General features: G+C 47.1%; 2 protein-coding genes across 8 annotated transcripts; one reads left to right on the top strand and one right to left on the bottom strand.

Moving 5' to 3' along the window:
- Positions 1-45: 45 nt before the first annotated feature.
- LOC111978885 (centromere protein J-like) lies at positions 46-8,184 on the bottom strand. Of its 6 annotated transcripts, XM_070448694.1 has the most exons (18): positions 8,071-8,184; positions 7,159-7,569; positions 6,809-6,935; positions 6,432-6,656; positions 6,047-6,218; positions 5,813-5,918; positions 4,960-5,637; positions 4,005-4,851; positions 3,823-3,892; positions 3,535-3,700; positions 3,023-3,310; positions 2,834-2,903; positions 2,573-2,703; positions 2,283-2,369; positions 1,015-1,155; positions 802-886; positions 578-698; positions 46-392 (listed from the first exon to the last, which is right to left on the bottom strand). In XM_070448694.1, the coding sequence occupies exons 2-18, from the start codon at positions 7,546-7,548 to the stop codon at positions 200-202; spliced, it is 3,897 nt and encodes a 1,298-aa protein (XP_070304795.1). In that variant the 5' UTR covers positions 7,549-7,569; positions 8,071-8,184; the 3' UTR covers positions 46-199. The 6 variants fall into 6 exon arrangements, with proteins under 6 accessions (XP_070304795.1, XP_070304798.1, XP_070304811.1 ...); XM_070448697.1 differs by lacking the exon at positions 2,283-2,369; XM_070448710.1 differs by lacking the exon at positions 8,071-8,184 and having other exon boundaries at positions 6,809-6,955; positions 7,159-7,246.
- An 89-nt stretch (positions 8,185-8,273) lies between these two features.
- On the top strand, positions 8,274-15,666 carry ttf2 (transcription termination factor, RNA polymerase II). Of its 2 annotated transcripts, none has more exons than XM_024009100.2 (23): positions 8,274-8,377; positions 8,717-8,831; positions 9,006-9,092; positions 9,200-9,269; positions 9,399-10,415; positions 10,497-10,617; positions 10,726-10,902; positions 11,015-11,172; positions 11,295-11,376; positions 11,511-11,636; positions 11,777-11,927; positions 12,060-12,165; positions 12,256-12,440; positions 12,555-12,708; positions 12,785-12,876; positions 12,970-13,049; positions 13,183-13,322; positions 13,709-13,882; positions 13,994-14,052; positions 14,444-14,597; positions 14,706-14,788; positions 14,865-14,939; positions 15,085-15,666. In XM_024009100.2, the coding sequence occupies exons 1-23, from the start codon at positions 8,350-8,352 to the stop codon at positions 15,227-15,229; spliced, it is 3,579 nt and encodes a 1,192-aa protein (XP_023864868.1). In that variant the 5' UTR covers positions 8,274-8,349; the 3' UTR covers positions 15,230-15,666. The 2 variants fall into 2 exon arrangements, with proteins under 2 accessions (XP_023864868.1, XP_023864861.1); XM_024009093.2 differs by having other exon boundaries at positions 12,970-13,058.
- Positions 15,667-16,130: the final 464 nt, after the last annotated feature.

Here is a 16,130-nt window from a genome sequence, read left to right as displayed (position 1 = left end):
ACTGCTTCAATGTGTCTGACTCTTAATACACTTCCTAAATGTATGCACAGGGATTTGATAACCATTTATTTTACAAAATAAATTACAATCAGCTAAAATAAATAGGCATTTACAAATAAAACACACTCGCACCACATTAAACAAAAAACTTCTCGAAACACAAATGTTCAACTGTGATTCAGCCTTAGCGTAAACAGTCCTAGGGCCTGTTGTCCATGACAACGTTGCCGTCCTTGTCTTTGACTCTGAGGCGTCCGGTGGTGTAGCGGGTCTCCTGTCTGCCATCTGTATAGACTGTCTTCAAAGTGCCATCTGGGTACTCCCTCCTTTCATAGTCTGCTGTGTGGACCTCCTTCTGGCCTGTGTTGAACCGGATCTCCTTACTGCCATCCCTGGAGAGGAGAACGAGGACAGTGGTGAAAAATACACGAGAGAGACGCACTTAAACAAAACCCCTTGTAACCACTGACTTCACGAAAGAGACAGATTGGGAACTCTTCATCAAGAGCTTTTACCTGACCAGATGCATGTCAGTGTAGAGAACGTGGATAGATAGGTGTGAGCTCCGTGGACTTACAGGTTAACTTGTATGATGGTCCCATCAGTGAGTGTACACTCCTCYGTCCCATCTGGATACAGGTTCTTAACTGTCTGTTCAGGGTACGTGATCTCCTTACGGCCATCAGGGAAATGCTTCTCTACAAAAGGAAATGAGGACTTATACACGTTTCGGGTCAGAACAAAGTGGTGTAGAAGGAGGTAATTAAGTATAATAATGAAAATGTTTCCATCAAATCTCACCAGTCTGGTTGTTGGGGAACTGCAGAACCTCGATGCCGTCAGGATAGGTGGTGTGAGTGGTCTGGGCATCAGCATAGTAGTAGATCTATAAGAGGACCACACTCTGCAATTCATGTAAGTTTAATATCCCACTTAAGATGTCTGCACTACTGATTAAGAAAGGTGTTGAGCTAATACACTAAGGCCAGGGAAGGGTCACTATCAGTAACCCACCACTCTCTGGTCGGCCATAATCTGCTTGACGTCCCTGTTGAAGAAGGTGACTTTGGCTGTCAGTCCGTCCGCTAACACCTCCTTCCTGGTCCCATTGGGAAAGATGATGAGTCTCCCTCCACAGGCCAGCACCCTCTCCATCTTAGACAGGAACACATACATACAATGTAGAGCACTTTGAGCTCCTGGAAAAGCACTAGATAAATCCATGAATACAATCCAGAGTCATATACACAGTGCACAAAACATTAGGCACACCTGCTCCTTCCATGACAGACTGACCAGGTTTAAGCTATGATGTCAGGGCGGCAGGTAGCCTAGTGGTTACAGCGTTGGGCCAGTAACCGAAAGGTTGCTGGATCGAATTCCCAAGCTGACAAGGTAAAAATCTGTCGTTCTGCCCCTGAACAAGGCAGTTAACCCACTGTTCCTAGGCCGTCATTGTAAATAAGAATTTGTTCTTAAATGACTTGCCTAGTTAAATTTTTAAAAAGTAATATGTTAAATCCACTTCAATCAGTGTATATAAAGGGGAGGAGACAGGTTAAAGAAKAATTTTTAAGCCTTGAGACATGGATTGTGTTTGTGTGCCATTCAGAGTGTGAGTGGGCAAGACGATTTGAACGGGGTTTCCCTTTTATCAATAATGGTCCACCAACCAAAGGACATCCAGCCAACTTGACAWCTGTGGGAAGCATTGGAGTAAACATGGGCCAACATCCCTGTGGAACGCATTCGACACCTTGAGTCCATGCCCCGACAAATTGATTCTGTTCTGAGCGCAAAAGGGGGTGCAACTCAATATTAGGAAGGTGACTCAGTGTGCAGTATTTAGAAAGTCGGGCCACTGCGGTTTCTGTCTGAACGTTCCGAGACTCCACTTTCTCTTCCATAGCCTGTGATAATTGATAGGTTTTGAAAACTATGATGATGTCCAGTGAAAGCAGATATGCAATTTGTTGACACCACAACACAGTACTGCCTTGGATACACATTATCCTGAATCGTAAAAAATAAAAACACCTGTCAAATTAGCTGCTCTGTTTTGCTTGTTTACAGTCATTTCAGCGGGAACTGTCGGCGGCGCTCTCATTTTGTTACATCAACATTTTGAGAATAAAGGCGCTAACATGGCATCCGTTCTAAAACCTGGCCGAACTCTCTTAATATAATGTATGGCTCTGAGACAATACCTGCTTTGGGTGACAAACTAAATTCAAAATTATTTTCACAGAATTCCCTCCCAATCCTTCTCATCCCCCCTTCACCTTTCCATCAGGGTGAATGATGACATCCTGACTTAGCTCTTGCTGCTCATTGACCTCTGTGGACTCAGTCTGCAGACCTGGAGCCCTCTGTGGGTACATTCAAACACCACAGCAACACTCAACAACAATGGTAGTGTATACACAGAGATCCTATTAAAATGACTAATACAGTTATGTATTTTCTCTGGGTGTATAGCAGTGTGGAGCTATGCCATGGAGGTACTTTCATTAAATAATTAAAAAGGCTAGTGATTAATGTCAGATGAAGGCTGTGCGCGGTCTTAACTCACAGGGGATAGGTTGTATGAGTGGTCGTGGCTCCTGGTCAAATATGGTTGTTCGTCTGAGCTGTAACTGTGAGTGGGATCGGGTGCTGCGGCTGGTGTAGGGGCTGACCTCTTTAGGATGCCCCTGATACCGTCTGTTTAAGATAGACCACACAATGTAGAACAATACCTCCACATATGAATGAATAAATATGATTTATTTATTTAACTCCTAGTCTGTGGTAAGTATCATGATTAGTCCATATGTAGCTGCATTCCTTGTACCTTCAATAGCAGCACTGCCTCTAGAGGAGCTACTGCTCTGTGGTAGGCTGCTCCTCACTGTGTCAGGACTCTGAACACACACTGCATTAGTCCAACAGAGAATTTAACAACCTTTGTGGTGAATTCAGAACACAGAGAATAAAACAGGAAAATCAGAAAATGGTGGTAGTAGTAAATCTGTAAACTCACTGCTGATTTGAGGCCCCTGGCTCCAAGAGCAATGTTGCTGTCGAATGGCCTGGGCCCCTCCCTCTCTCTCTCATTCTCCCGCCTGTCTTCCTCTCTGTCGCTGTCTGTCCCAGTCTTCCTCCAGGTGCTGAGGCGTAGTTTCTCCAGGGTGCGGACCTCGTCTCTCAGGGCACTGTTGTCTGAGCTCAGGGAGTCTATCTGTTGTCGGAGACGGCTGTGTGTGGTGGACCAGCGGCTCTCTCTCCACTTCAGCTTCTTGTGTAGGGAACTCAGCTGCTGCCTCAGGGCCTGGGGGGGACGGGGGCAAGGACGTTGACGGATACAAGACCTGTCTGTGTGTGTGTGTCTCTGCGGCAGTTAGCCTAACGGTTAAGAGCGTTGGGCCAGTAAGCGAAAGGTTACTGGTTCGAATCCCCGGGCCGACTACGTGAAAAATCTGTTGATGTGTCCTTGAGCAAAGCAATTAACCCGAATTGCTCCTGTAAGTCTGCTAAATGACTAAAACGTCTCACCTGGATCTCGTCGCGCTCCCTCTTGTCTGGTATGGCCCTGGCGGCGGCGGTGTGCTTCTCAAACACCTTGCGTTCCTTCTGCAGCTTCTTAGTCTCCTCCCTCTTGAACTCTTCAAATCTGGCCAGCTCCTCAGCCTTCTGCTGCTCAAACTCTGCCCTCTCCTTCCTGGAATAGAATACCCAATATTAATAATTTTAATATGGGGGTTATTAAATATAATTTTTGTAACAATGCCTTTGAATGAGGGGAAAACCGTCCCATTTTAGGTCAGACCAGATGGTTGTTACCTGAGATATTCCTGGTTATTCTCGTTCTCCAGTCTCCTCTCCCTCAGCTGCCTGGACTGCTGCTGCTGGCCTGACCACCCACCCACACAGAGTTTAATGCTGGTGCTACCAACTTTGGAAGGGAAAACAGTTGCTGTTGAGATGCTCCCCTGGGTTAAGAGTGTTTGCACCGTCTCTCTCACCTGGTTCGTTCTCAGACTTCCTAGGCTCTGGTGGAGGAGGGGCCTGGGTCTTGGGCTTCAGCGAGGGGAACAGCCTGGCCATAAGCTGGGAGGCGGGAGGAGGATCTGGCTCCTGGTTGGCTGCTGTGATAATTGACACCCTCTCCAGCTCGGCCCCTTTGGCCACAGCCACCTTTCTCTTCAGCGTCCTCTCTGGCGGTGAGACGTCGTTCCCTGTTATTGTGAGAGTGTGGCTGTTTCCTGTAGCAGCGCCTTTTGTTCTGATGGGGTCCTCAACGATTCTGCCAGCCTCCTCCAGGTCATTCCAGGTGTCATCGTCATCAAACACCAACCGACCCTTGCGGTCCCCCTCTTCTCTGTCCTCCAATAGGGTGGAGTCATCAAGGTCACTCTCCCTGCCCCCCTCTGCCTGGCCTGAGCCCCCCTCTCTGTCCTGATATGACCTCTTGTCATATGGAGGGTTGGATGTGGGGAGCGTGTTTTCCCAGGGGTTGCTGGGAAATATAGTTTGGTACGGCGGTCGGGCTACTTTCTCCTGATCCCCGAATTCAGAGCTGCTGTGGAACGAGATACAGATTTCCTCATGTTGTTTGCGGTCACTCATTTCATCTTCCTCCTCAGTGGCTTTTCCTTTCTCCCTCATCACAACCTCCTTTGCCCTCACAGCAGATACTCCTGATGATTCAGAGGAGCTGCTCCCTGTTCCTAGGCCACTTTTACTGGTGCCTCTGCTGTGAATACCTTTAGTTGGCGAGGGTTTGGGGGATTTGATTGGAGTGGAGGACAGGCTTAGCGGGTGGCGCCCCCAGCTGCCATGGAGGGGGTGTTGCTGGTCCAGCTGCAGCACCTGTAGGTTTACATTTACTAAGCAATTGTGTAGCATTTATTTGTGAAACATACAAAAAAATGTTAATGCCATACATGATAAAAAGACAGGTATAAAAGCATTACAAACCTTCATGACGAAGGATGAGTTGGAGGAGAAAGAGAGCTCCTCGGATGCCTGCTCCAGCAGCTCAAACTCTCCCAGCTCCACACACTCCTTGTGACGGTCACAGTCCCAGCGCTGCAGCTTCTCCTGAAACGACAGCTCAAAGGAATACTCTGAAACAACACCTGGTTTTCCCTCTGCTGCTCCATCTAGTCTCAATGGACGACTTCCATTCCTCTGCAGGGCCCCAGTCCTCTCCTCAAGCCCAAGCTGTTTAATTGCAGCTGCAGGAGTTCTACTCACAGGCTGAGAAGTCCCACCCACCTTGTTACTAATCACATCCCTAGGTCTCAGAAGGTCAGGTGTCGCCATGTTCTGTCTGTGGTGACTGCTCAGGACTCCGGGTCTCACTGCCTCTGGCTGCGCTGCCTTGCTGTCTGGACTGCCACTGTCCAGGGGGGGTGAGCAGGGATCTCTGGGTCTATTCACCTTGTTGAGCACAGCAGTCTTGCGCTGTATGGGAGGCCACTGACTGACCCTCTGGGTGGGCTTGGGTTCTGAGGTCCCCTGGGGTTTGGGGTCTTTTTGGGGTCTCTGTCTGTTGGGTAATGGGGCTTTGCTTCTATTGGTGAATCTGGAGAGGCCCTCCCCTCGCCTCAGGAAGACCCTTTTGGGAATGGCACCCTCAACTGCCTCTGGGCTCTTTTGGGATGGAGAGAAGAGCTTAGCATTAGCAATGTTGCATGCCCCCAAAAAAAGGGAATGGTACTGTAGCTCCAAAGACCACCATACCTAAATCAACCTCAAACTTGTCACTTGTGTGAGCTCTACAGCCCATATTTAGTGTAGTGTAGTGATGATAGATTTAGTCTCTGACCTGCTGCTGCTGGGTGGTCTTCAGTCTCTGCTCCTCCAGTCTCAGCTCTTCCTCCAGGAGCTCCTCAAACGTCTGCTTCTGCCCCTCTATTCCTTGTTTAATGGGTCTTTAATGAGTAGACCATAAACACACAGCTAAATCGCTTCTTTGTAGTCTGTACTGTCAGTTGACAGAGAATAGTGAAATAAAAAATGTTAAGACATTTTCATCTCAAATATTAAATTAAACATTTACCTGTCCTGTGAGTCTAGTTCACTGTCATCTCCTCTGTATGCTTTGCATTCTTCAGTCATAGAGGGAGCAGAATGGGGGGATAACATGACTTCTTCCATCTCCTCATTATCACCCATATGATCAGCATTCCCACTCAGCTGATGTTTGTGTGGACTGCTCCATGCTTCTGTCCCTGTTTGAGTTACAGAGTTTGAGTCAATGCTCATGTAAAAAGCACTTTTAAATGCTTTTAAGCACCTTGGCACATTTTACATTGACATTTTAGTCATTTAGCAGACGCTCTTATCCAGAGCTACTTACAGTTAGTGCCTCCCTCTTAAGGTATCTAGGTGAGACAACCACATATCACAGTCATGGTAAGTACATTTCCCCCCCCAGTAAGCACTTTTCCAAACCAGTGTTTGGTCCTGATCCTCTCCCTCCTGCTCCTGGCCCCTTGGAGGCTGTTGGAAGGTAGGCCCCTGTCTCCAAAGCTGGGAAGACGCAGGCCCTTGTGGGGGGCCTATAGGGAAGCTCTGGGCTGTTGGGGAACTTTGAGAGAGGGGGGCGTCCCCCAATAGAGTGCCCTCTCTCCAGTCTGCTCCCGTCAACCTGGAGGTCTCTATGTAATCTGTGGGAAACCACAGTCTTGTCTAAATCAGGGGTGTCAAACTCTAACTGGTGCTTCCTGCTCCATCCAGATTGCTGAGTAATACCACCGGAATAACACAACAATGACATGGCAATAACACAGCAATAACAGTGTGAGCGTGTTTTCAGTACCTGCTCCATCCTGTTGAGCCACATGCACCATGCCCAGTAGCCTCTTTTGCTCCTCCTGGAGATGGACCAGCTCCTCCAGCTGGTGGGCTTTCAGTTGCTCCTGCATGTGCTGCTGACACTGCCTCAGCTGAAACACAGCACATTACACTACCAATAAGCACTGCTTCCAAATACAGCACACAACATCAATAATCAGTGCCTCAATTACAACAAAGCATAGGCGCTATGGGCTGCAGTGCTTATGTTCCTGTTGTACAACACTAGACAGGCCTACCTACCTGGAAGTGACAAGCCATTCCAAACAGTTCTCAAATATTTTATGAAGCCATTCAATAATGTTTTTTTCTTACCTGTTCAAGTTTGAGTATCAGGGGTAGGTCCTGAGACTGCTTTACCAACTTCTCCATCTCTCCATGTAACGTCAACCCTTGAGACGCCGCTGCCTGCAGTCCAGCAAACTGTCTTTCAGACAAAGTCCTATCCCCAGGTCGCTGGTTCTGTTTGTTCAATTCTGTCCCAGACTCAGCATCATGGACGAGGGAATTTACACTGAGGCAAAGGAATAGATTAGCGAAGGAATCGTCCACGTCCCGGGATCCCCAGACAGAGCTATATCGAAGAGACTCAGCCAGGTCTAGGGAGTGGTCCAGGATAACCCCGGCACGAGAGATGCTTGGCATCCATCGGGCGAGGAAGTTTGTTTGGCACTGCTGAGCCTGTAACCCAGCTGGAGATGACATGAAAGTACTCTCCAGACAGGGCTAAACCGAGAGTAAATCAGAGTTTAGAGACAGGTCAATAATAAGAAGGCGTGCCTCATTCAGAATACACGATCAAGTGGCTACCTACCTAATATAGCTAGTTATGAATGTCACAGTGTAGTTAGGCTTTAGTTACGGCAAAAAAAAATGACAGTTTAAAAGGACTGTTAGCAACAGCTTGCTACCTACAGTTTGCCCACTGTGCATTTTACACTAGTTGCAAGAAGTTGTAGATCCCTGAATCGTAAAGTACCTGTAACTACCTTATAATATGACATATTGCGTGCTAAATGACAGATATGTTTTATAATGTTGGAAACAACAGCTTAGTTAGCAGTCTAATGTTAACGTTCATAACGTTAGAACCTGCCACTCCATTGACAACGGCTTGGTTTGACTAGCAAACTAGCTAGCAAGCTTGCAACAAAGTCTTACCATGGCAGGCAAGAAAGACAACATTTGTGCTTCAATTATATAACGATGGATACATAGCGAACTTACTTGTTTACATGCGACAAGTACACGTATTCGGGGTATTTTCGTTGTGAAGACAACGAATGGGAATTTCGAGATTTCGAAGTGTTCCGCCACACCGAAACAAAGCCCGCCAGAGAGAAAAAAATGGGTCGCATTGCAATTTGGGTAATGTAGTAATTAACGTTAAATAATTGACTCGGAAGTGATTTTCAAACACAATTCCCATTGGTCAATTGAACGTTTCAAGAAGTTCAAACGCATTTCTACTTTTGGACGAATTTGAATCTTAAACTTTTCTTGATAATGGAGATTGTACTATGCAATACCCACGGTAAATGTGTTTATTTTTGCATTGACATAGTCAAAGTGTTGCATTATCATAATGATTATATTGTTATTCGTGCCTGCTGAAACGAGATGCTTTTCTGAAACGTATGCTAGCTTGCTATTGTAGCCATCTAACGTTAGCAGGTTGGGAACATGGCTCAATGGTGTTTTTCTTCATCTCTCGAGGCAGAATATGATGTTAGCCACCTGCCTAATAATAATATTAACAGAATTGAGCCATCATATCAACCAATAGGGGTGATAACGTTAGTAAGGCAAGGACGTGTTTTACTGAAGATGAACTCATGTTTTGATCTATTTGACTTGTATTTACACTAACCAGGCAGCACATGCATGCTGAAGACGGGAGTGAAAGAAGGGCCAAATAAGGGTAAAAGCTTCTACTTGTGCGGGGAGCGTCAACAGGGGTCTCCCTGTGATTTCACCAAAGTGGCAGGGTAGGTGGTCTCTCATGTCAGTTCATTGATGCATGTTTCTCTTTTCATGAAGAGCACTAGCTCTATCCTAACTGATATCTGATCGTGGCATTCTCAAAAGCCATCTAACAAAGTACAGGACTTATGCAATAGTCATTTACTGATATGACTGATCTGTTTTATGGCTTTCATTAGTATCCCGGCCTCACACTGCCTGCTTCATGAGGATTCTATGGTGGAACTCCAGACTCTCATCCGCAGTCAGCAGCAGCAGGGCTATAGGTCTGTCTGTGTGCATGTGTGTGGATGCTTCCTCTAACTCTAGCTATGATCTATGGTTTGTGTTCAGGTGCATTATCATACTGTGTCTCTCTCTTTTCTCTTCTCAGGTTGTACTACCGGTGTGTTTTGGGGAAGAATGCAGGTCAGAGGTGGTGTGGCAATGTTCCCTGGACAGCGGTAAGCACCTCTAACTACTGGTAATGATGAACATACAGTATACATTGCCTAATTCATAGCCTATTACTGTCATGGCAAGCACTCGTTGAATGTGTTTCAAAATGACTGACTAGTGCTCCATCCCTGCAGCCAGAGGCAGAGAAACGCAGCCCACTGTCTGATAGACAGCTGCAGCCCTCCAGCCTGCCCCCAGAGAGAAATCCATTCAAGGCCCCAGGCAAGACTGACCAGACGTCAGAGTGGAGGAGACTCCAAGATGGGGGGAGACTGGAGGACGAGGGCAAAGGAAAGAATGAGAAAGGTGGAGAGAAGGAGATGCTTCACAAGAGTGTAGGTAAAGAAAGCGAACATGGTCGAGGTATGGGGAAGGAGGAGGAGGAGAGGGCGATGTCAAGTCCCTCGGAGTCTTGGAGAGACAAACAGCTTCCAGCAAGGATGAAGATAAAGAAGGGAGTATCAGGCGAGGAGAATAAGGAAAGTTCTGAAACATCACCTGAGGAAAAGGAAAAGACTGCCAAGGAGACGAAAGACAAAAACAAGAACTCAAACAAAGACAGCCAGAGAGAGGCTGAGAAAAGCAACAACTCTAGCCCGAAACCCCAGGATACAGAGGACCCACACAAAGCCTCAAAGGGTCGTCATGGATACTCCCCACGAGAGCCACCAACCAATAGCCTTAAAGAGTCTGGAAAGCATGCTGGGAAAAAGCAAAGCACAGATAGGAAGAAGAGCAACCCCTCCGACCCAAATGGGACTACCTCTAAAGACGCCCAAGCACCTAAGAGCACAGAGAAGAACAAAGCCCCAATCCCACAATCCGATAAACCAGCGCAACGACTTTCCACTCCAATAACTGAACAGGATAAGGAGGCAGAGAAAAGGACTGCTTCATCATCACAGCAGAACCAGGACAAGTCCCATCGTGGGAACCAATTTGGAGAGTGGCGTTGTGATGAAGATGATGATGATGTCCAGTTTGTGTCAGTTCAGCCAGGTACACAGACGACGACTCTAGTACCAGTGCCCCTGGTCCAGAAAGCCCTGACATCCTTCCCAGGGTTCCAGCCTGCCTCTCAGGTCAAAGGTCAGCGGGAGGACCCCAGGGCCCTGCACAGCCAGCTCACCGCTCAGCTCAAACAGAAGAAGGTGAGGGACACCCCTGTGTGTGTGTGTCAGAATGTACACTGAAATAAATAGTTAATATTTAACTGTCCTTCCCTTTCTCAGGCCACTCTGTCGGTGGTGAATATGTCTGCTCTGCCCGATAAAGGGGAGAGGTTGAAGAGTCAGGTCAAAGACCTGGAGGAGGCTCTGGAGTCTCTCTGCCTCACCACTTCCACTGAGCCAGGTAAGACCCTAGCAGGATACTGGACTGTTTGGCTAACCACAACATTGCCTACTGTATTGTCATTGTAGGTACTTCAAGCACAAACTCAATTTAATGTTCTGTTTTTAGAGCCTCAGGGTGACGAAGGTAATGCCAAACCGAAGCCCACTCCCAGCCAGTACAACCCATTTAGCTCCCCGGGAGGCACCGTCCTACTGCCCATTGCTCCTGMCCCCCTCCAGTACCAGGCCTCCACCAGCTCAATGGAGCTGCAGCTCAGCCAGGGATACACTCAGATGTATGGAGGTATGGAACAGGGCTACACACACTTGATATTCTTGTAACCTGCTCTAGTCAGATATAGTAATTTCTCCGTGATCACCGTCAGCAAATCTTCTGTCTTTCCCTGATTGTCCAGTGAACCCCCAGAGCCAAGCGTTCTATGGAGGCAGGATGACAGACAACCGTCTGCTAGCGGTGAAGAACGCCACCTCTGAGGCCATTGACCACCTCCACAGCTCCCTGGAGTCCTGCCCCGACCCCGACGATGAGGTTACGGACCCGAAAGGCATCAAGGCAAGACCTCCTTGTACACTACTCAATGCCTCAACCCTTCTAAACCTCATTTTGTACACACTGTTGTCTATGGGTATGGTACCCTAATCTACTGTGGTGTTGTGGTCGTTCTCATTGGTCAGGTGCCTCTACTGGCCCATCAGAGACGAGCCCTGGCCTGGCTGCTGTGGAGAGAGACCCAGAAACCCTGTGGAGGAATCCTGGGTAAGGTCAACCAGCCTGTCTGTGTAGTTGCTTTGATTGCAGCAGCCCCAGGGGTTTTGTAAGGAGTTGAATGGCCAGAGTATTTCAAAAACCTTCAGAAAATGCATTAACAACATTTCTCCCCTAATCCTCAGCTGATGACATGGGCTTGGGGAAAACCCTCACCATGATCGCTCTCATTCTGGCCCAGAAGAAGAAGCAAAAGGAGGAGGAGGAGGAGGAGAAAGACACTAAATTGGAAGGCTGGATCTCCAAAAATGGTAATATCAAATGGCAACTTCTCATGTAATTATTAACTTGTATTATGATATATTTGGTAATGTATGTGAACAATGTGTATATATAATGTATTTAGTAACTTGTGTATGATATATTTGTTATACCCTGTATTGTGTTGCAGACTCTAGCCTGGTAGTGTCTCAGGGCACTTTGATCATCTGCCCTGCCTCTTTGGTTCATCACTGGAAGAAGGAGATTGAGAGACACGTCAAGAGCAGCCGACTCAGTATCTACCTGTACCACGGGCCTAACCGCCAGAAGAACGCCAAAGTGTAAGACACACACACACCTGAGTCATCTGTTTCCCTGAGTTTAACGCACTTGTGTCACCTGAAAGACTGTCAAGTGTACAGGTTGCTTTTGACACACGTTTTATTTGTTTTCTATCTCCCGCTCTCTGATAGGCTGGCTGAGCATGATGTGGTGGTGACCACCTACAGCCTTGTCTCCAAGGAGATCCCAGTCCAGAAGGAGGACGCAGAGAAACCTAGCAAGGACTCTGAGGATGTGGTAAGAATAAACACACAGAGATAAACAGTGTGTAATGTATTGATGGTGCTAATGATACTACGACGTTGTCCCCTCGCTCCCTTTCCCCAGCCATCAGCCCTCCCTCCTCTGCTGCGGGTGGCCTGGGCGCGCATTGTGCTGGACGAGGCCCACAACATCAAGAATCCCAAGGTGCAGACCTCCTTGGCTGTGTGTAAGCTGAGGGCCAAGGCCAGGTGGGCTGTTACCGGGACCCCCATCCAGAACAACCTACTGGATATGTACGCCCTGCTCAAGTAAGTCCATCAATATCTTACTCTACCCTTATATTACACATCATACCACATGTCCAGTAAAAATACACCCCCTCCACAGAATCCTCTGGTAAAGTCTCTGCCTGTGTTTGTCAGGTTTCTGCGCTGCGCCCCATTTGATGAGTTCAAGCTTTGGAAAACCCAGGTAGACAACGGCTCTAAGAGAGGAGGAGAGAGACTTAACATTCTGACCAGAACTCTGCTGCTCCGACGCACCAAAGACCAGATGGACTCTACCGGAAAACCTCTGGTACATGACACACAGACACACACACATTAGCATATGTGGATTATGAGCTGACTTGATTTCCATCTTCATTTTCCAGGTGAATCTGCCAGATCGGACCTGTGAGGTGCATCGCCTGAAGCTTTCTGAAGAGGAGCAGTCTGTTTACGATGTGGTGTTTGCACAGTCCAGGTAACAACTATGTCTGATTGGTATCTGAAACTTCTCTCTGGGTCTACGGCTTATGACACCTGGATGACCGATTCTTTAAACTTTTTCTCCTAGGTCCACTCTGCAGAACTATCTGAAGAGACATGAGGGAGACAATGGTAAAAAGGGAGACAACTCCAATCCCTTCGACAAGGGTAAGGGAGGTAAACTTTCTGTTAAAAAAAATAAAAATCTGTTTGAGTTCATGTGTCTTTTTTCTCCAGAGGCATGTGAATTTGCACAGGATACCAATGTGAGACCTTAGTGTGTCTCTCTTCCCCCCCCCAGTGGCTCGTGAGTTTGGAGTGTCCCAGGCGGACTCTGTGTCCTCCTCCCAGCAGACCCAGGGCCCCACCAGCACTGTTCACATCCTGTCTCTATTGCTCCGACTCAGACAGAGCTGCTGCCATCCGTCTCTGTTGAAGAAGGTACAAACACACTTCTACTTTTTTTTCTTATTCTTATTTACAATGATGGCCTACCCGAGCCAAACCCTAACGATGCTGGGCCAATTGTGCGCCGCCCTATGGGACTACCAATCACGGCCGGTTGTGATACAGCCTGGAATCGAACCAGGGGCCTCTAGCACTGAGATGCAGTGCCTTAGACCGCTGCGCCAATCGGAAGCCAGACCTGTGGAGAGGGCCTGACCTGCGCTCCTCTTTTCTTTTTTTTTATCTCTCTCTAGGGTCTATGGAACAGGCATCTGTTTTGTTTTTACCTGCTGCTCTTCTATGTGTGTCTTGCTCCACAGACTCTTGAGTAAGTTTGGTCTGTCTTTACCTGGCATTCTCTTTGTGTGTCTTCTTCAAAGACCCTGGATCCGTCTGAGCTGCAGGGGGATGGGATTTCTCTCTCCCTTGAGGAGCAGCTCAATGCCCTGTGCCTCTCTTCCGAGCCCTCGGGCCCCGACCTCAAAGCCACCGTGTCCCTCAATGGGAGCCGATTCGCCTCCGTTCTTTTCGAGGACACCCACGAGAGCACCAAGGTGACGTCAACTGCCCCCGTGTATACTAAAATGTTTCTGTTTTTATGGCTATCCGGTGCATCTATATACTCTACTACCTGCTTGATTCTCTTAATGTTTTTGTTGTTTCAGATCGCTGCCATTCTCACAGAGCTGAAGGAGATCAGGCAGCAGAGTGAGGCTCAGAAAAGGTAATTCCACACACCTAAATGTAGCCCATTCAGACTACAAATGTTTGGTGTCATCTGGATGATGTAGTCCTGGCAGACAGATATAGAGGAGTTTGATAGACAACTAAAGTCCATGACAAATAAAGGATTATTGTTAATAGAAAATGTTTCCCTCATGGTAGGGTGGGGTATGCAAAATGGGTCAACTTTGAGCACCTCTATCTCCTGAATGTTTTGGCATTCGGGTTCAAAAAATCACTTTCTGACTACTTCTACCATGGGCAAACATGTCTGGAAGGCTTTGTTCAAATCTAAAGGGATGCAGTCAAAGTGATTGAATGCATGTGTCGTTATGTTGCAGTTTGATTGTACAGTAATCATATATGATAATCATCCATTGTCTGTCTGTCAGTGTGATAGTGTCCCAGTGGACCAGCATGCTTCACATCGTAGCCGTTCACCTGAGGAGAATGGGCCTGAGCTTTGCTGTCATCGACGGCACTGTCAACCCCAAACGCCGCATGGACCTGGTCGAAGAGTTCAACACCAACCCTAAAGGACCACAGGTATCGTATGGATAACCGTGACCATAAAATAGTGTTATGCTCTACCTACTTTCAGCTTTAGATACAGTGTAGTTGGTAGAGTTTAGACAAGGCGTTTTATGTTTCTAGGTGATGCTTGTGTCGCTGTGTGCTGGAGGAGTGGGCATTAACCTTATTGGAGGGAATCACCTCTTCCTCATGGACATGCACTGGTGAGACCCACAACACACACCCATCCACCACTACCATCTGAGTGTTCTTTATTGATTTATATTGTGGTTCTGACAGGAACCCAGCTCTAGAGGACCAGGCCTGTGACCGCATCTACAGAGTGGGTCAGCACCGAGACGTCACCATCCACAGGTAAGAAAGAGCATGCTCAGGTGCAGAGATACTGTAGGAAAATATCAGACATTTTGAGGTTGTGCCCTGTTGGATAAAAACATTGTATAAATCTGATTGCTGATGTGAGTGCTTACACAGAGAATGTGTGTCCCTATCCCTGCAGGTTTGTGTGTGAGGGCACAGTGGAGGATAAGATCTCCATTCTGCAGGAGAAGAAGAAGGATCTCGCACAGAAGGTGCTGTCAGGGACTGGAGCCTCCTTCACCAAGCTCTCCCTGGCTGACCTCAGGGTCATCTTTGGGGTCTGACGACCAGGAAGTAAGGGTGGTGGGGGCAGCCAGACTGAGGACCAGGTAGTAGCGGGGCCAGCCATACTTAAACAACTATGTTTGCTAGATTTATGTTGTGTATGAATCTGGTTGATAACCCCCTTTGCTCTTGTTGGTTACTGAGCACTACAGTACATATGGGCACATAGTGTGGTTGGCACTACTTTTCTGTTATGCGCTTGAATGCTTTGCTGCTACTTTTCTCCATATGGTCTTCTGGCAGGTTGCAGAGCCTCAGGCCTACTAGCTGTGTACTGTTGTATAACCAGCACTGTTTCACATGCTGTATTCCATGTGTTACGACAACGACCTTCAGTTTCTCCTGGTCAGGTCACATGGTCTTTCCATTGAATACATTAAGTGTAATTCATAAGACTGACTTATCTCTGCTGGGTCATGWYWTWTCTMWKCYKRRTYAYKTTWWYYYYWWWYSYWRTKWAAWMWMWTMRWKTTWGWYTMWWAKWAMTWMYKMAASRYKKTYRRWTKKKTTTWAATAAWRYAWWAWYWRTKWYRGWKRAKMMARYMRMWKWKYMWKAKRWKSMAWRKWWRMAWGMWWWCSWTWAMRWTCMYTGCWMWGRRYRWRARWRYWTAKRWWARYWRKKRRWTMYWYWTAAMMWRAGWSTTSAWKWTTMMCAGWWARYAWSYTWWAKRWTSYASYWRKTWYWKSAYWAKTKGCTAAGAGAATCATTTAAAGTGTCAAATAGCAGATAATGATCCATCTGACTGTTGATAACCCAGTATTGTTATGAGTAATAAAGACAATACAATCAGTAATCATACAAATGTACAGCCAAATGTATTACAAAAGTGGGTGTTATGACTTGGGTTGTTTGTGAAAGTATTCTGGGTAAAACCATACCCAGTTGAGTTTTCAAACCTG

This window comes from Salvelinus sp. IW2-2015, linkage group LG2 (assembly GCF_002910315.2).
Source record: "Salvelinus sp. IW2-2015 linkage group LG2, ASM291031v2, whole genome shotgun sequence".
Classification (NCBI taxonomy): Eukaryota; Metazoa; Chordata; class Actinopteri; order Salmoniformes; family Salmonidae; genus Salvelinus; species Salvelinus sp. IW2-2015.
This window is presented reverse-complemented; position numbering and strand designations above follow the sequence as displayed.